We start from the raw sequence: 20,089 nt of genomic DNA, 5'->3' as shown, positions 1-20,089 counted from the left end.
TCATCAGTTGTTGCCGCCGATCGCGCGAACATTTCGTTTCAGTTGCTCTTTGGCTCTCTGCACGTGCGGTGCGGCGGTTGGATTGGCTTCGCTGTTGCGACCATCTGAAATACTTAGCTTGTGGCCACGCTGGCTCGTATGTACTTGAGGTACATTTGAATATCTTTCAGTGAATAAGAAATCATATAAATATAGCGTTTTATTTTCGGTTTGCTGCATAAAAAGCAGCCATTTCCATTGTTGTGTACGCGTTCAAAAAAAACACCAAATGTACAGATGTACTTAGATATTTATATTCGAAACGAGCACCACAGACTGGCTGGTGTCGTTTCGTTTGTGTTTCTTAAGTGTGCTTTATGCAGTCCAGCCAACTGCTATCTTAAAAAAAAAAACAAATATTCGTAATTAGTGTAAAATGCATTTGCCAAAAGGGAAGGCGATACCTAAAACAAAAGTGCAATGCCATAAAGCCTCACAATGCATGACTTAAATTTTAAGTGCGGCCGCGGCATTTTCAAAGTTTGTGGCGTTTCTTTTTGCTGTTTCGTATTTCAAAGATTCACGTGTACAAAAAACTTATATACTGGCACATACATACAATATATAATAAGATTATGTACAATTTTGTATTGTACAAATACATAATTATTTTGTTAGTCATTATGTTTGTGCCGTCGTGTCTTGCCTTCTGCTGATAATGGCAATTTCTTGGTATTGAATTGTGTTTTGTTTACAGATTTTGTGCTTTGTCTCATCGTGTTGTTTGCATAATTCTCTGTCTCTGTCTTTAGCCGAGTGATACAACAAATATTACATGAACTGCATGGAAAGGTACAATTAGCCGTCCTCGAATCAACTACACAAAAACATCTCTCTCAATTGGATTTAAAACACAGTCAACAATTGGTAAGTTTCTGAATTGAAGCAATATTAAAATAAAATTAGCTGGTATCGATTTATATTATGTTTACTTTCGAACACTTTGGTCATGTGTCTGGCATCCGGCGCGAAGAATGAACTGAGAATGTTTATCTATTGAATGCTTAAGCTTTTTCAGATTAGTCTGAAAGGAAAACAAACAAAATCTTTATTTACTCAAACAAAACACTTTTTTTTTTGCATACAACCCCGACCCGAAAAAGTTCGTTTAGTTCAGCATTGTTATCAAAAGCAACATTCTGTGAGCATTTAAAAGAAAGTCTGCGCATGAAAATGTGCATACTTATGCATGTGTTTATTCATGTACTTAGTCCGTGCACAGTTGATATACTTATACGTATTCTATAGTAGATAGGCGAATTTTCTATTCTGCTTTAAGTGTCTCTTAGTTTAAATGCACTTGAACTTGAGAGCTGTAATTGTTCTCTTGTGGATCTGGTTTTTGAGCCGTTTCACAAGTCACAGTCTCTTTCGTTTTGCATTTTTTAGTTTCGGATCATCTTTTGACTCAAGTCGATTTGTGGCATAAATCAGGGCAATGTGTGATGACCGTGGTTCTCTTTGTTCATGACAGAGTATTTACTAATCGGCGTGAATTTAAGTGCTTCTAATGTCTAGAATAACACGAGCATTCGGGCACAGTTTACGGTCACTTGCTGCATACTGGCATATATATATATACATATATATATATCTATTATGATCTAGTGTCCACTTACTTTCGACTCAGACTCGCATGTGCCTCTGTGCACTTTTAAAAAGTAATGTAAACAGCCACATGCGGTCGCGTGTCTGGTTACATTCCGACACTACCCGAAAACCTAGTGTCATATCTTTTAACGTACTGCATATAAGATATGGTTGTAGGTAAATTAACTAAAAGGCTTCCAGTACCATTATGGCTCATAAAATAATTCTGATATAGATAAAAAAAAAATGTTGTGTAGATAAAACAATTTCGTTTGATATCAACTGATATGAACGTTCGATAAATTAACTTGTCTGTGCACTATGTTTCCTATGTTCTCTATAAGTATTGTGTTATTGCTTTATTAGCTATGAAAATCAAGGCCGAGACTAAAACTTGGTCAATGATTATGTTCAAGGTTCGAGCCAATTGCCTGCTTATTTCATTTCGCACCAGGTTTTGATTCTAACCTTGATTTTCAAAAAATCCATTGCCCAATCTAATTGAGCTGAAAATATTGCAAGTCGTACATATTTTCACATACAAGATGCGGGCTAAATACGATCTACACCCAAAACTGGCATTCACCAAATATGGTATAAATGCATCGATCGGTTTGGGTTTGAACTAGTTTGCTGCTCTGAAAAAAATAAAATTCATTATTTTTTTCGATGCAGTTCTTATGTAAGGCAATAATGTATTGTGTATGTATATATGTCAATTTTACAAAATCACCCCTAATTTCTGTCAGTGTATATAATTTAAAGAACAAACAAGCTTCCAAATATCAGATGACGCCAAGCCATACACCTGCCACGGGGAAGAGTACACAAAAAGTTCGATTCCAGACAATCAGCTTTCCGGCAACGACCGCATCTGCTGTCCAAGGAGCTGCGCATGCGCTGTTTACTTAATCAACCCCTGTGATATTGAATATGCTCTAAAAAGACGCCGGCATGTGTATGATTGACTTTTTTAAGGGGTTGCATTTAAGGGTGGCACCCTACACACATCAGTAAAAATTTGTTTACCTATGAAACGCTGGGTAGGCTCACTGTGGAAGAAGCCAGACCAAGAATCAATAGAAAGATCTCGAAACATTTTGAAAGGAATTTTTATTTTCATGCAGAAATTTATATATACTTATATGATCTGTTACTTGTATGTAACATTTAACAGCTGGAGATTTTTGCAAGCAATACGTGGCAAGCTATCCATTGTGCGATGTGGCGACGCGTTAAATTCAACTGGAAGCCTGGATTTCACATTCTCAGCGCCAGTCGGAATTCGTTTGGTGGTGCATTCGACGACCCATTGACAGAATAATCCAACTGCATCCTGATAGCTTGTGACTTTTGACTCTGAGTAACCGGCTGGAGACATAGGCGACATAGCTGAGAATTCGCAAGGCAAGTGGCGCTAGCGTTGGGGCGCACCAAAGGCTTTTCATGTCAGCAACAGATAATAAATAATATATATATATGAAATGACAGTGTATGACACGGGCAAAGCACACACAAAGAAAAGTCATAGGAATGTTGATGCTCGGAGACAATGCATAGCCGACGACTAAACTATTAAATCATTGACCTTGCGAACTTTGACAGAACGCAGAATACACGACAGTCGGGGCGCAAAAAGCAGATTGCAATCGCCAAATAATGGGCTGGGCGCGTTGTGGGCGGTGGGCGGTGGGGGGATGGGGTCACAACGGAAATGCTCGGAAAGCGACTTGAAAATTATGCAAAGCAAAGCTTTCAAGCAACGAAAATAGCAATCGCGCCCGCCTACTGAAACGCGCACAATTTTCACCTTTTCGCCGCATTTTCCGCTTTTAATCAAGATTTATGGCAATTGACGGAACATACAGAGCCCAAAGGCGTGGGCTGGGATAGAATGGTCCACCGTAAAGAAACCCGCAAAAACTGTGCTCGTGTTTCGCTAATCAAAGCCGCGGCTCGACGTTCTAAAGCAAATCTTCTGGTAGCGGCTATTAATTGAATACGACTTTAATTAATATACGCGTAATTTTCGTAGAATTAGGGAACCGCTCAACCCAAGACCTGACCACAAAGATTTGCACATCCCATTTCAAGATTAGAGCTTGGTGCTTTGATGTATGTTTTTTGTGCGGGTTCAACTTGTGTTTCATTAAGGGGGCAAGTTTCTTTTTTTAACAAGGTCAGCGGCCAAAAATGTTTAGCTTTATTAAAAACACGCCCTCACACAACCCGAACAAAATTTGCCAGCTCTTTTTCCACTCATAAGTAGTTCAAATGAGCGCATTCAAAATTAATAATGAGTTTGTGCAGTGGACCCAACATTGGGCCAACGTACACGATTCTTGAAGATGTGGGTCACAAATTGTGCACTGAGCTGTACAATTTTAAATTTATGTGACCTATGACTCTTTAATTAACAAAGCCTGAATGCCTGAATATTTCCATAAGAGAAGAGCAGTTCAATTTGTCAGAACTAGCTTGAAAGTATTAACTAATAATTCTTGGTAATTATTTTTGAATTTTCCGAATTTGTTAAAGCTTTCAATATTTTATATAAATTCTTCCTTTGGTAGATGCTGTCGCCATGTGCCTTAGACAAATATCTTTTCAATATTAGAAAAGTTGTTGATTAGATCTCTTAATACTAAGCTTTTATTTAGGCAAAATTCGTTGAAAAGACTAACAAGAAATTCGGAGCGCGTGCAAATGACCCAGCTAACATTTAATGTTGGCCTTTGGCCTGAGCATGATTATGAATAAGTTCTTAACTGTTGCACGCTCGAAATTATGTTTGTTGCGTGCCTCAAATAGGTTCCCATTTACCATTATTGGCCAAATTTGTAGCCAAAGTATTTAGCAAGTAATTAGTATATAATGTTATGTTCTAATTACGTTAAGAAAATTGATCGTGAACTTGCAATAAGTCGAAGAATTTAACTTGGTGTATCTGATAAATATATATCTGGACTGCAAGCCTAGATATTGATTTATCATATATTTGAAAAATTTTAAATTAAATTTTAAACAAATATTAATAAAATTGCTGGAGTACAGCTTATTGTGTACATGATTCAATTCAAGTTGAGTTTCGTGGAAAAAAAAAAACAATCAATTAAATAAATATAATTTACTCGATTGTTCCAACTTATTGTTCATGGAAAAATGCATATATGTTGTGTTACGTGCGCCGCACAAATGTAAATACTCTAAAGAATTCGGAAAATACATAAATGTAGCTTTTTGCTACCATTTGCGGGAGAATTGTTTAAAGTGCTTCTGGGCTTGAAATGACTTTTAAACTTAACTTTTTTTGGGTTCTCACATGATTGACTTTCCTGTTAGTTGCAAAAAAAAAAAAAAAACTGTCATAAAAATATTGTCGATAGCATTTGCTACATTAACATTCGCATACCTCGGCTCAGCCTTAAGTCAATCGGCACGAATATGAATTGTCGAACGACGAGCCACACGTGGCGTATACACAATTTATTTGGTTTTAGTTTTATTTGTAACAATTTTAGTTTCTTAAATTATGTAATGCTTGGGCCGCAGCTTAATCGCTTCTCTTTTATGATGATTTCGGCTCAGCAACTTTATTTATTGCCAAGCATTGAAAGTGATCATAAAAGGGAACAGTCCGAATGGCGTTCGCATTGATTTCGTCAAAACAATTTTTCTTATGCTCCTTTCTGTTTTATTGAGATTTTAATGCTGCCAAGCGGCATTGTTTCGTTCGTTCGTGTTGCTTATGTGTGGCTACACATATTTGTTTTTGTAGATTTTTGCACTTAATTTATGCTGCCGCAAATGAAGCAAATAAAAGCTGCAGTCACAGCAAACACCCACACAGCGGCACAGGCCGTATCCGGGGACATCCGGCTCCCGGGTACTTACCAAATGGCATTCGAGTCGTAAATATATGCTGCCACAAATTTACGACTTTAAATCATAAAAAAATATACATCGCTTATTGGAATCCAGCTTTCCCAAAAGACCTACACAATACCTATATATACTTATATATAAATATTTGGATGTGCATATACTTGAAATTCCACAGGCTGGCCTCAGTCGGAGTTGCTGTTCGCAGGTTTCCTGTTGGCGACATAAAAACTCGCGAAATAATATTTATGGCACTTTTCAATGCAAATTTACAGCCGAAAAATAATATGAAATACTCGTACTTAAGCAAACAAATGTGCGGCATAAAAAAGGGGCGAAACTTTGTTGACTTGTTGGCAACGAACAAGATATGGGCCAAAATGTTGCTAGCTTTTATGGCTTTGCGCTTATTGAAAGAGCTAAAACTAATTTTACTACTATCCGACATTAGTTAGCCATTCTTTCAATTCTACTCAGAAATCGTCTAAGACAATAATTGCCCAAAACTTGTTATTTATTCGTTTTTTTTTTCGCTTTTAAGAAAAATTCCACTTAAAACAAAAATAGAACTCTTTTTATGTATTTCCCTCCGCTCATATTTATTCATTGTGTTTGAACTGACGAAGCAGAAATTTTGAGACCTTTGATGGCCATAAAAAAGGTTAATAAACTGAATAAAATCTGTGAAACCTTTATTTGATTGCTGCTTATACATAAATAATAAATAATGTATACTTAAAGTGCGATAGGAATTTTTCCAAAATTTGATTTCAGCAAAGAATTTGAGCTTGGCGCTGATGGTATGCAATTAAATATTTGTTGCGGCTCAGGTTCGGACCGAAACCTGTTTAATTAAAACTGTTTTCCATTCTTCAATAAAAACCTGCTCAACTTTACTCATTATGTTCGATTGGATACAGATTGATGAAATTAAATGATTATGTTACGCTAAGACTTAACTTAGTTGAGCGAAGAGTTTGAATTTGTTGATGGGGAAGTCAATAAGGGTATACTTGAATAATATTGATATATTCTGTTACAATTAACGAAGTTTACAGGGTATTTTTTTGCGTTACCCAAGATTTTACGAAAGTTTCTTAAGATTTGCAGGAGTCTCTAAGTGAGTTCCTCAAACATTCGCCATGCACTGATATGACAATTAAGCAGTTTTTGAGTACGGCAATCAATATTCATCATTCTGGCTTAGATAGGGTAAATGTGGAGATTTACTTATAAGGCCCTTAAATTATCTTTTAAGCATATTCAACTGTTTAACTCGTATTTTCTTAAGGAACTCTTCTCCTTGTATTCATTAGCGTATTGTATTTCAAATGATCCTCTTATTTTATAAGTTTAACTTTAGCCTTGTGCATTAGTTTGGGTTTTTGCTAGCTCTATTTAATATTAAAGTTTTCCACTTGTACGCATTACGTTTATTGGACAACGCCTTGACCCTGCTAATAATACCGTCCAAGTTAGCACACGCTTGACTTGTTTAACTTTTGTTGTATGTTTTTGTCACTTTTTTTTGGGCATGCTGCCAGCTTGTCATTGCGTATGTAGGTTCGCAGGATTCGGCCTTCTAATCAGCTTTGATGTGCATCGGGGCAACACACACACTTGCTTTCCTTATAACGTGGCTTATGTGGCCACATTGCCGCATGTGTTGATGAACGACATACATGCAACATATAGCTGGGGTGGGCGTGGCATTGGATAACATGCTCCTGTCCGAAAGTTTTCTTTTTGTGCGTGCCATATTACTGATTACCATTTGTACATGTATCGCTTCTCATCTAGTATAAAAACGATTGATATCAATATTAGGGCATAAACTTTGGCCATCGCAAATTTGCCGCTCGACACGGAAGGCACGTTCAAACGGAATCACAATACACGTTTACCCATGGCCCATGGTCCGTATTTTGCCATTGTGATGATGTTTTGTCATTAAGAGCTGCTGCCTCAGCAATGGCAGCTCTTAAATTCGGCGTCACCATATTTCATTGTTGCCTTACTTTTTGTATCGTCTTGTAATTGAGGTCAGGTAATAAAATTTATATATATGTATTTGCTTAATATATGAACATGTACGGCTGCTTCTCGGTCAAGGTAGAAATATGCAATTGCAATTTAAGAGCTTTTGTTGACTGTTTTGATGGTGCGAATGTACTGCTGAGCGCCAAGAATCAAATGCCTTAAAAGTTAGGACATGTAAGAACAATTTTTAGCTCCGCAGAAATATTCGTTGACAGGCAATTCTGATGCTGGTAGCCTCGAGAAAATCGCAACTCTTTACGAGCAAAGTTAAATTTATCTCATGCCCATTAAGCAGGCAGCTTTGGGGCGTACATTCCAGTCGGCTAGAGAGGGGTTTCATTGTGACGCAGAGACCACCAGAGTAGTAAAAATCTTGTTTTATTGAGGCAATTGAAATGCGAATGGGCGTTGAATTAGGCAATGAAAAGAAAGCGTAGCAGCGCTTAAATACGCATAGGCATATAGTCCAATCAGAAAATAAAAAAAAAAAAAATGTTAAAAGCTTGAGAAGAACAACAAGAACAAGAACAGTAATAATACAATCGTGAAATCGTAACAAGGCAACGCGAAATGAGCATCGGAAGCAATTGGTTCATTGTAGGGTCATTAAAAAGGGGCCTAGCTGGTGGGCCTCAGCCGTCTCTTCGTGGCTCGGACAATGGCAACAATTACTCAGATAAGTTTTTTACAACTTTTACTTTGTTGTTTATGTTATGCCTTTTAGCAGCTGTCAAGCGATTCCAGCTTGGCGTCTATAACATCTCCACTTCAGACTGGAAAAATATCAATGGCATGCCAAACACGGCACCTGGAATGCGGTGACAGAATGCAAATGAATTTGTTTATGGCGCAATTAATCAAAACTTAGTCGGAGCCATCATAAATCATGAATCTCCTTTTAATGCCATCATTATAAAATATTTTCATTTCAAAAAGTGGCCGCCATCCGTGCTGCCACGCCTCCGAGCTCATTACTAGGCAACGCTGTTTGACAAGCTGCTGCGAAAACCTTTAACCCCATAGCTTGGCGCTTATCAAGTTCCACCTGGCTCCTTTGAAGGCTGTAGGTCAAGGTATAGGTATTCTTAACGTGTGTCTGTCGCTGGCCGATAAGCGTTAGCAAAGTTTCTGATCTTTGGCGGCCTTGTTGGATGCGTGGACATCTGATTGCTGGCTGCCAGCTGTCGTTTGTCGCCCCGTCTGCCCCCGCCTAGGCTCAGTTGTGTGTCGTTGGGCTCATTGAATTAAGCGCTTAATTGCTTCAATAAATTTGTGCAAATTCCACATGGCTCGAGTGCAAAGTTCCCACATATTTCATCAAAAAATTGCATAATTGGCGTAATTATCTCGCGCTCTCATTCAGGCCTTGTTTCAGTTTGACTCTTCTATTGTGGATTTTTCGTAATTGCGCGTTCTGTTTACCTCCTGCATTGACCCATAAATGCCAACTGCTGCTCACGAGTCTCAGGACTGTGAGAAATTGCCGCCGCTTGGCAATCAATTGCTGTAATTCCTTTCTTTTTTGTTTGCTTATGGGCCTGGCACTTCATATCCTGCTTGCGAATTCATCGCGCATACGCCAGGTGTGCCACGGTGAGCTAACTCACATGGCAACCATTTCCCTTGGGATCACAGAGACCGCTAATCATGATTAATTTGCATCAATTTGCTCGATGCTATATTTAGCAACCGATTTGTACACGAACCCACAGCGCACTCGTTAAAAAAAAAAGTAATAATAACCATTTACATAGCAGAAAAAGTATTTATCCATGGTTTCAGTTTTGACAAGGGTATATGAATTGAAAGTCTATAAGAGGATTTATTTGCGACTTCAACTGTATTTCTAAAGCTGTATTTGAATAGTTTGTCATTTAAAAAATATTTAAATTGTGTGTATTTCAAAGATACTATTTCATGCATACATATATATTTAGATAAGGATATATTTTGCTTGTCAATATACATTTAAAATACCAATTGTCATGTCAGCAGCAAATCACATACACTTTCTATTTTTTTATGGAATTATTTGTAGCATATTTGCAGGAAAATATTCGCGCTACAGCTGGAAAATATTTCTCGCACATAAATTGGATGAATACAGACAACGAAGCCCAATTGCCTTCCTTGGTATAAAGCACACAACGAAGGAATTCATTTAGCTGAGGTGGAGTGAGTTAAGACAAAGGACCCGCCCAAAAAAAAAAACTTGTGGCATTAGCTAACCACAGAAACCCAAAACAGACCGCCCAAACTTTTTTCAAGAGTCGCAGCGACCCAAGCGGCACACACAGACAAGAGACATGTCGGACACAATATCGTTTGAGATGGGCTCGGTCGATCGACCTAACCGCTTCCAAGTGAATCCTGTTAACCATCACAAGAACAACAACGACAATGAGGACCGCAAATCACACGCACCTCCGGCCGACGAGGTCTACCGTCGGCTGACCAACATTGATGGAGAGCTCCTCGAGGACGACACTTTCGATGCGACACAGTTGCTCAACAAACAACAGCCCAGGCAGCAGAGGTAAGCCACCCTCGCCCCACCTTATCCCCCTCCCTCTTCAGCCACCATCTAACATTTTTGAATGGCTGCAAACTTTTTAAATTTGTCCATTTTCTGCTTAACGTTGTGCTTTTACTTATTCGCCGTTTGTTTTCCGTGCTGCCTTCTTGTTTTGACCTTATTATCAATTCCATGAATGGGATATTTTGTCATACTTATGTCCGTTTAATCACATGGTACATATGGGCAAAAGGATATGGCGTAATTGTGCAAATGCGAGTTACCGAATAAATGGACGGTAAGATGCATTTAAGACTCGGTAATTACCATCAATTGCTAAACATTTATTCGAGTAGCAGGAGCATTAGGCATGAGCATATGAATTTATGATATAAGTTGGTTTAAAGATCTTTCTGAATATTTATTGGAACTAAATGTATACTAAAAGTATTTCGTATCCTGTTTTCTTGCGCGACACGAAATACGAACATTTTCGAAAGAAATAGAATTCCTTACATCTCAGCTGCTTGCAATTATTTCGAGTAAAAGTATTAGCGAAATTCCAAAATTTAAAAACCTACTTGTAAAAGGGTCGCATCAATGTTTAGTCAATTGAACTTGATTTTCTTTAGACTGCACGTAAATTGATAAAAAAAAAAACAAAAACAAATATTCAGCTTAGTCGCCTGGCCATTGGCTTTCTTTTGAACTTGATGCATCTATCAAATTACTTGAAAGTTTGTCGACCTGGCTTGTTGCCCCTAAATTGGCAAGTTCAACAAACATTCCTTGTCTTAACGTGCTCGCAGCTCCGAATGAAGGAACCCCAATTGAAAAGGGACTTAGTGCAACAGCAGGCAGGAGTAGAACCAATCACAGCAAAAGAAATAAACAATCATTTGTGTTGGCATGCGATGAATGCAGTCGGGAGAACGAGCAACTGGAACCCCATTTGCATAGCCCACAGCTAGTTCAATTGGAGTTTTTGTTGGCCCTTTGCAGAGGTCACAACTGTTAATCACAACCACGGACCAGTGCCGACATTTCCATTTTATTAGTCTGCTCTTGGTTTGCTGTTCGGGCCGTAAATTATCAAATGTAACCAAAATTCCATAAAATGAGCCTACTTTTGCCCATTTGCATTATTTATTGCCAATTTTATGTGCGAATGAATTTAAAAGAGTAAACATTATTTCTCTAATTGCCACTTGACATTACATTATAAGGGTTCTTTAGCAATCATTTCAAATGCCAACTTAACTGTATAAATTAAATATTAATTAATTAATTTATGCTTAAGCTCAAGCTCGTTTAAATCATGTAATGCCGCTAGAGCACATTTTATACAAATTGAGCTTTTAAACTAATTATTAAATTTTGGAATTTCGAAAAATTGGCTAAAATTTATTTTCAGCTGCAAATAGAAATAGATGCTGAAATACGATGAGCTGGTAAACTAGTCAACAATAAAATTTTTGCATGGACGTACACATGCCTTGCTTGCGGCTTTCAATAGACTCATCCATACCCTGTACTCAAAGCAAATTTATGTTATGTAAAACAGACAGCAGTAGAAATAATATCCTGTTTGCCCCTTTTAATTTCTTTCTCTTAATCTCTTAAACGACATCAAAGGCTTAAGGAATTAATTGAATTCATGAGGATCACATAGAAAGGTACAATTGAAGGGGCTTGCTCTCTTTTCGTTTCTTTGCCCTCACTTCCTACTATAAATATGTTTGATTAAGTGCGAATGTACAGCAGGACACGGCATATCTGCTGGTCAGGCACTTTTTATTAAGGCACTCTCGTATACAAGTTTGAGTATACAGATGAAGGCAGCATTCGGATCTAGAATACCTCCAGGCGGCTGGTTAAAGTCAATTGTTCAAGCCACATGAGTGCACAACAAGCAAAATTCATCAGGGGTTTAGTCAGCCAGTCATGCATCGCATCATCACACGCAAACAACAACAACAACAACCAATGAGCATAATAATCTACTAAGCCAGCTTGAACTTGTGTCTGCTTGTGTGGCTATGTCCTGCGGCTGTGTGTAGCCCACCCACACACACATCCACACACACGCATACTAATATATACATCCTGCACACCTTAGCACAGCTCAGCACAAAGAACCGCAAATACAACAATTGGTCTTTTGTCCAACGAGTTAAAATGGCATGTAATAAAATGTATTTGGCTTAAATTTGAAAATTGAGCTGTAAATGAAGTAAAACTCAGCAAACGTAAGGAATATGCTGCTCGTCAAATTGGATTCAATTTCCCATTCTAATTGGAATGGGGCAACTGGCAGACCTCCTCTTGTTGCTCGAAATTATTTTGTTTTTGGTTAAATGATAGCTGCTGTACATTAGTCATGGCGAGATGAACAGAGACCCTTTTGAATCTTTTTTAAAGCTGACTTTTTTTTCTCGTCTTGCAGGCAATCCATCAAGAGTAGTTTTCGCGATAAGGACAAGCCCTCCCGCTTTAAGGATTTACAGACAACGACGCGTTTTCAAGTTGAACCACAAAATGAGGAATCGGACGGCTCAAATGATTCGCTGGAGGAACGCGAATTACTGGACAATGAGTACGATACAAAATATGGCAAAAGTTTTCGGTTAGTTAACGCTGTTAATAGCTCGTATGGCCAATTCAACTTAAGTTAATGCGATAATTTCACAGGCACTTTACACGTGAGGCCTTGCCACGCCTGGATAATTATCGCAACATGATGTCCATACAGGCCGCCTACCGTCCAACGCTCGACGAGCTGCACAATGCAACGCTGGTGGGCAAAGTGAGTATCCTCTGAAGTCTCTTCCGCTTGACATATCAATTAATATTATTGGTAAAGGGTCGCACATAAATCGATTGCCATCACTTACGTGTGCCTGGGCCCAGTTTAAATTTAAATCAATTCGTGGGAAATTCAAGACCAGCCAACGGCCTGGCAACCAGACGGAAAAGTCACAGTCATTGTCAGCTCCTGTATTTGACACTGCAAATTGACGCTGGCTTGGTGAAGTGTCAAGTAGCTTGTGGCACTGTGTTCGCTTCTTCTTACACTACGTCTTTTAACAGTTCAAATTGAAAACTCAGTCGCAGCGAGGCATTTGCGAAGTCAACAGTTGGGGTCATTAGCATAGCGCCAGAGTTCGAGGAACGTTCAGCTCTGGCGCGTGCTCGTTAAACAGTTGAAAATTGGCGATAATATTGTAAAATACCGCTGCAGCCACTGAAAATCATTTAAGCCACCTCAAATGCAGCAATGTTTGCTTTAATTAAATGCAAGCCAAATGAAGCTTGGCTTGCTTTTTTCTTCCTTTATTTATTTATAATTTTCATTTTGGCTCTGACATTTTCACCCACGCTTGCGTTACTTTCGGGGCCGCTGACTTTTCAATTGACTTTCACGTTGCCTTTATGAGTTTCCCATTGTGCGAGTGTGTGGGCAAGCGCAGGCAACGCAAACACAATTTCTAATGCAATCAATTGCCACTAATTGATTTTGCACTCGCGTTGTGGTGGGTGTCAATTGATTTAAGAAAGAAAGAAAACACAATTGTCAATAGGCTAGAAATTTGTGCAATTGTTTTCGATTCCATGGACTTTGATAGAAGCGTGTTACATCAAAGGTTATAAATATATCCTTGAAAGGCTTTCAAAGGGCATTAAATGCTCAGTCAGAGATTAAATGTTAAATTATGCATCACATGCTGCTGCAGTTGCGCTGGCGTATGATTAATTTGTTGAGCAGCTTTGTATCTTTGTACCTTTGGAGCTTTTAAAGTATAACCCTGGCGTATTCATATTGGGGCCGTGGGGCATCATCTATCAATCGTAGATAGCTTTATTGAAAATGACTTTGGTTTTCACTTGCAGAACCCGCACAGCCTGCAACGTAATCGGGATCTGGAGTCGGGCAACACGAATGGCGTTCTAAAATTTGGTTGGATCAAAGGTGTACTCATACGCTGCCTGCTAAACATATGGGGTGTGATGCTATTTTTGCGCCTCAGCTGGGTGGTGGGGCAGGCGGGCATCATCGAGGGATTCGTATTAATATTGACAACGACCGCTGTCACGACCATTACGGCGTTGTCAATGTCAGCGATAAGCACCAACGGCGTCATCAAAGGAGGTGAGTCCTATGTCAGTGCCAGGCGGTTACTTGGCTGTTGTTTTAAATGGTTTTTAATACGCCCGCCTGTTTAGGTGGCACCTACTACATGATATCCCGCTCCTTGGGCCCCGAGTTTGGTGGCTCGATTGGCCTCATTTTTTCGCTGGCTAACGTTGTCGCCTGCGCCATGTACGTGGTGGGCTTTTGTGAGTCCTTGCAGGCCATGATGACAGGCATGGATGTGCAAATCGTTGATGGTGGTGTCACGGATGTGCGCATCGTGGGTGGCACCACCATACTACTGCTACTCATTATCGTTTGTGTCGGCATGGAGTGGGAGGCCAAGGTGCGTATGATTAATTTTTTGATGCTTTATGAATTCCGCCTCAGTTGCGCTGCTGTTAACCACACCTCCTCCAACCCATGTATCTTTGACAGGCGCAAATCGGCCTGCTTTTCATTCTGCTGGCAGCTATCGCTGACTTCATCATTGGCAGCTTCATTGGACCCAAGAGCGAGGGTGAGCGGGCCAAGGGCTTTATCGGCTATAATGGTGAGTGCCAGCCAATGCGGCGCCATTGAACAGGCTTTTAATCAAATTGAATGCAGCCACGCTATTCCATACAAATCTGTTTCCGAACTACCGCCAGGAGGGCTATGTCAGTCACGACTTCTTCTCAGTTTTTGCCATCTTCTTCCCCGCTGCCACGGGCATTTTGGCGGGCGCCAACATTTCGGGCGACTTGAAGGTGCGTCACAGTTGCGTCCTAAACAATTTATTAGCCATTTACGATTGCTTTGTCTTTTAGGACCCTCAAAAGTCTATACCCAAGGGCACAATTCTGGCCATTGCTATCACAACAGGCACATATCTGCTGATGGTGCTGATCTGTGGCGGCACTGTGGCTCGAGATGCCACCGGCTACGTGGTGGATGCGATAAACGGCTCCTTCGAATTTCTAAACTGCTCGTCAAGTAGGCAACACTGCATTTGCACTTCCGTTTGAATATGCCTTCTAATTAAATGTTGTTCAGCATCCACTGGTACATGCCTGTATGGACTGCAAAACTCGTTTCAGGTAATTGAATTGGTGTCTGGCTTTGGTCCACTCATCTATGCCGGCTGCTTTGCTGCGACATTGTCATCGGCTTTGGCCAGCTTGGTGTCCGCCCCCAAGGTTTTTCAGGTAAGCCAAATTCCAAATTCGGAAGATCAGTGATACCTTTGACATTTTGCAACCGTTGATAGGCTTTGTGCAAGGATGAGCTCTACCCGAAAATTGTTTGGTTTGCTAAGGGCTACGGCAAGAACAATGAGCCAGTGCGTGGCTATGTACTGACCTTCTTCATATCCATGTTGTAAGTTATTCATTTGCCAGAGAAAGCATAGGCGAGTATAATGCATATGCAAATATATTCTTGATTGTTGTAGCTTTATACTTGTGGGGGACCTCAACTCGATTGCACCGCTCATCTCGAATTTCTTCCTGGCCGCATATATGTTAATCAACTTTAGCACATTCCATGCTAGCCTGGCCAAGCCTGTGGGCTGGCGGCCCACGTTCAAGGTAAGCATCCTCCCTCTCCTTCCTTTAACTGGAATAATTCCTTTCATCTTCAGTATTATAACATGTGGCTGAGTCTTGTGGGCGCCATACTCTGCGTTGCGGTCATGTTTTTGATTTCGTGGGCCACTGCACTCATCACCTTCTGCGTGGTGTTGGCACTGTACTTAATTGTCGCCTATCGCAAGCCGGACGTCAACTGGGGCTCCACCACACAGGCGCAGACCTACAAGAACGCGCTGATGTCCGTGCAGCAGCTGAACAATGTGGAGGATCATGTCAAGAACTATCGCCCGCAGATACTTGTCCTGTCTGGGCTGCCCAATACGCGTCCCGTTTTGGTCGATTTCGCCTATATGTTGACAAAGAATCTCTCGCTGCTTGTTTGTGGCCATGTGCTGCGTGGTTCCGGTTCGCAGAAGTATCGTAATTACCTCAAGGAACGTGCCTCTATCTGGTTCCAGAAGCATCACGTTAGGGGCTTCTATGCACTGGTCGATGGCGAGGACTTTGAGGCAGGTACGCGTGCCCTTATGCAGGCTACGGGGATTGGCAAGCTAAAGCCCAACATCATACTTATGGGCTACAAAACCGACTGGCAGACGTGCGAGCGCAAGGAGCTGGTGCAATATTTCAATGTTATGCACAAGGTGGGTGGCAGCTGGCAATGTTGGAGCTTGCAATAAATTCTTCTGCCATTTCTCTAACAGGCCCTAGATATGTATCTCTCCGTGGCCATATTGCGTGTGCCCCAGGGCCTGGACTGCTCGCAGCTGCTGGGCTCACCGGAAGGCGGTTGGACCACAGCCAACTGCACTCTGGATGTGCCGCGCACGCTGCAGCCCAACGAAAGCTCCAACGATCTGCAGGCTAGCGAGCATATTCCGCGACATGGCCTCAGTGGCAGCGTGGACTCATTGAGTCGCAATGTATCGCAAGGTAAGTTGTTTACGGTGCGGTCCAGCTAGAAGTGGGCCACTTATTAATGCTGAAACTTTTAATTATTTTTGCATGGACTTCAACAAACACACAAAAACCAAATGCGCACCTGTGCACACTAATTAATTTTATATAAAACCACAATTTATCAATGCACCACAAACTGTAACCACAAACTTTTAGATGCCGCCAACAAATTGGCACCCACTGACAATGGCCTGAAGTATGTCAAAAGTAAGTATCAGCTGCGTGAGTCTTTTAAGGATCAAAATTTCTTCTTAGTTTTGTTTTCTTCTGGTTTTTGAATACTATAACAACTCACGTTGATTTGCGTGTGCCTTTCCTGTTCCCATTCCAATTTCCGTTTCCGTTTCCGTTTCTGTTTCTGTTTCTTTTTCGTAGTGCGTTTCAAGCAAAGTCTAAGTAGAATACGCTCTTGGCCAGGTGAAGTTGAGTGTAAGATCAATTTTACGTGTCTTAAGGTAATTGATTGGAATGTGAAGTTAAGTTATTGTAGGGTCACTGCCACTAGGTAAATATGTATATGTTCGAGCCAACTTTACCTCTACCCCTCTATTCCGCATTCCGCACCGTGCATGCATAAAACCATAACTTTTGGCCTTGCCCTTAATTAGGCCACGTTTTATTGCCAGCTAATTAATTGCCATTGTCGCATGCAACTAATTCATAACTAACTGAAAACTACTCTATATCAAGATTGAGCAAGTGGCGACTAATTCAAGCAAGGTGGAGGACTTTAGAGGCTGCCAGCTGTGACAAAACCCTTTCGGCAATTTGTTGCTCCCAAATTAAGAAAAACCCGTAAATTTGAATTTAAATTTATACAATGTTCCCTAAAAGCACGAACCCGAAAATGTGCAGACTACATGTGGAGTCGTTACAAGGCCGCAGGTTCCGTAGGGGCCAGGGCGGGTCAGCGGAGCTGGGCGGCAGAGCACGTGCATGTTTTAAGCATTGTTTTGCATACCATTTCCCAATTTGAAAATAAATTGTGCAAATTCGAGAATGGGCAACAGCAAATAGCATAAAACTGTGTTCTTTATGATATTGTTTATGATTTAATGATTGACAATGCTGCTTGGCTTGCCATTAACTGTGCATGGGTTTTGTCTTGAATTAAATTCAAATTCATATTTAAGTATATCTATCTCTATATATATCTATATGTATGTATACCGTCCACAGCATCCAGCACCAGCGACTTATCGTTCATAGCCGGTAATCAGGTGAAGGATGTCTCTGTGCTGCCCGATCCCCTCGACGCCAAGGCCACAAATGAGCAGGTAAGTGGGCAGATCATCTTTTCAATAAATAAATTGTACTCAATTTGCCGTCATGCAACAACAACAATAATAACAGCCCAGCACACTAAGCAAATCGAAGGCGAAACACGACGATCCCGTTTCTCTCTACAGAGGACCAGGTGGCGTCGAGCTATCCAAGGATGTGCTGGCTGACTTGACGCAATTTACGAGAAAGCGCAGCCACGCCATCATCGATGTCTGGTGGTTATACGACGACGGCGGCCTCACATTGTTGCTGCCCTACATCATCAGCACTCGACGCACCTGGCAATCATGTAAATTGAGGTAAGCAGCAAGCCAGCCCGGGCCATTTTCAGCAGAAAGCTATGTATGTGGCTCACATCCCAAGGCATTTAAAAAGCCCCCGGATATGCCTGTGCGGATTTATTTGGCATGAATTGAATTTTATTCAAATATGCCAACCCGTGGCACCAGCCACTGCTGCGACTTCTTCTCCTGACAAGATACTTTTTGGCTGAATTCCGTGCGAGCTGATACATTGCAGGAAACAGGCAGTCAAACCAAGTAGCTTCAGCAGTCTCCTTAGGCGGGACTCGGCTCGACTGACTAACTGACGCATTGATTGCTTGACAGATGCGTGTGCCTGGCAAACAGGTCATCCCGACAGCTCTGAGACTGACACACCGACACTTGGGGAACCTATCGGAACTGCAGTGACGCACTGACTCGTTAAGTATAACATTTGGTATGCGAAACGAAGCGAGTGATTTGAGTTTTCGTTCTGTGCTTTTTATACTCAGTTCTTAACTAGCGAATTGGGCCTATTGAGATTGTGTTGGCTCCGTATGCCTGTAAACAAAAAGTTGTTACCAAAATGTTTTTATCTTTGACAGTAGTTCATAATAAATTTATTTTTAGCCTTTTTAGTGTTAAGGGTATCTCTCAGTCGTTGCCTCCATTTGCATTGAACTTACTTTCTTATTGGCTTTCGAAAAGCGCGAAAGAGTTTTTACAAATGGAAGCTCTTCGGGCAACATCTGTAAATTGGATTCAGTCACTGTCGATACATAGTATCCTCAATATGTAATTGCACTTGCACAAAGGGAGAATTCACACTTGGCTTTTAAATATTCACTGCGCAGGGTCTATGCACTGGCCAACAAGAAAGCGGAATTGGAGTATGAGCAACGCTCGATGGCCAGTTTGCTGTCCAAGTTTCGCATTGACTACTCCGACCTGACGTTGATACCGGATATTACCAAGAAGCCGTTGGAAACATCCAAACAGTTCTTCACTGAACTGATTAAGGAATTTCTTGTGAGCGACAAGGACAATGGTCACAGCAGCAAGGGAACCCTCAACGAGGACGAAGGTGAGAATCCTTGACCAACTGCCAGTCACTTCTAGGTCTCATTTCTTCCATTTGTATGCTCTAGCTCTAGCTCACATAAGCGAAGATGATCTGCTGGCCGTTGTGGACAAGACGAATCGTTATCTGCGACTGCGTGAGTATCTACGCGAGCAGTCAACCAAATCGGATCTTGTGGTGATGACGCTGCCAATGCCGCGTAAAAACATCGTTTCGGCACCCCTCTACATGGCCTGGCTGGAGAGTCTCAGTCGTGATATGCCACCGTTTCTATTTGTGCGAGGCAATCAGACAAGCGTGCTCACATTCTACTCGTAGGCGCGGAGCGCGCCTTTCAATTGCGTTCTGCTTTTAACCGAACTCTCACTCTTGTTAGTTGTACGAGTACAGGAATTTTATGTTATTCTAGTTGTACCATAAATGTATTTATATTTATATATAGACATATACGCTCAATCGCAGCCTTCCCCCAAAAAAAAAACCCAACCATGACGCACACAGACGATTAAATTTTATGCAGACTTGGATTCATGCCTCCTTTTGTATTACATTTCTGAAGAATTTCGTGAAAAGATATTTTCGTGTTTCCTTTTTGTTTTGGCCCGTTACGTGCATGTCCTTGCGGCTATTAAATATTACCCTGGTTTTAACTGACTCAAGGAGTGATCCGGGTTGCTTCGAGTTGGGCTTATCCAAAAACTGTGGACTTTCACGCAGCTCACGTTTGGCTCT

The 20,089-nt window shown here is 40.9% G+C and overlaps 1 protein-coding gene across 3 annotated transcripts; it reads left to right on the top strand.

Annotated features, from left to right (window-relative positions):
• Positions 1 to 36: 36 nt before the first annotated feature.
• On the top strand, positions 37 to 19,884 carry Ncc69 (sodium chloride cotransporter 69). Of its 3 annotated transcripts, XM_015175340.3 has the most exons (21): positions 37 to 149; positions 737 to 906; positions 9,590 to 10,087; positions 12,513 to 12,692; positions 12,758 to 12,872; positions 13,958 to 14,216; positions 14,291 to 14,544; positions 14,637 to 14,751; positions 14,808 to 14,947; positions 15,008 to 15,173; positions 15,234 to 15,385; positions 15,448 to 15,557; positions 15,631 to 15,766; positions 15,820 to 16,413; positions 16,474 to 16,702; positions 16,886 to 16,936; positions 17,105 to 17,158; positions 17,909 to 18,006; positions 18,083 to 18,312; positions 19,131 to 19,360; positions 19,425 to 19,884. In XM_015175340.3, exons 3-21 carry the CDS (start codon positions 9,858 to 9,860, stop codon positions 19,673 to 19,675), a joined length of 3,594 nt encoding a protein of 1,197 aa, XP_015030826.1. In that variant the 5' UTR covers positions 37 to 149; positions 737 to 906; positions 9,590 to 9,857; the 3' UTR covers positions 19,676 to 19,884. The 3 variants fall into 3 exon arrangements, with proteins under 3 accessions (XP_015030826.1, XP_032290583.1, XP_032290584.1); XM_032434692.2 differs by lacking the exon at positions 17,105 to 17,158 and having other exon boundaries at positions 38 to 149; XM_032434693.2 differs by lacking the exons at positions 16,886 to 16,936; positions 17,105 to 17,158 and having other exon boundaries at positions 38 to 149.
• Positions 19,885 to 20,089: the final 205 nt, after the last annotated feature.

Source organism: Drosophila virilis, chromosome 3, assembly GCF_030788295.1.
Source record: "Drosophila virilis strain 15010-1051.87 chromosome 3, Dvir_AGI_RSII-ME, whole genome shotgun sequence".
In the NCBI taxonomy this organism is placed as follows: domain Eukaryota; kingdom Metazoa; phylum Arthropoda; class Insecta; order Diptera; family Drosophilidae; genus Drosophila; species Drosophila virilis.
This window is presented reverse-complemented; position numbering and strand designations above follow the sequence as displayed.

Bases quoted from the DNA above. Each gene is read 5' to 3' on its own strand.
- Ncc69 (XM_015175340.3), top strand. From the start codon at position 9,858: ATGTCGGACACAATATCGTTTGAGATGGGCTCGGTCGATCGACCTAAC. The intron at 12,873-13,957 runs GTGAGTATCCTC...TTTCACTTGCAG, and splicing joins ATGCAACGCTGGTGGGCAAA to AACCCGCACAGCCTGCAACG. The intron at 16,703-16,885 runs GTAAGTTGTTTA...ACAAACTTTTAG, and splicing joins GAGTCGCAATGTATCGCAAG to ATGCCGCCAACAAATTGGCA.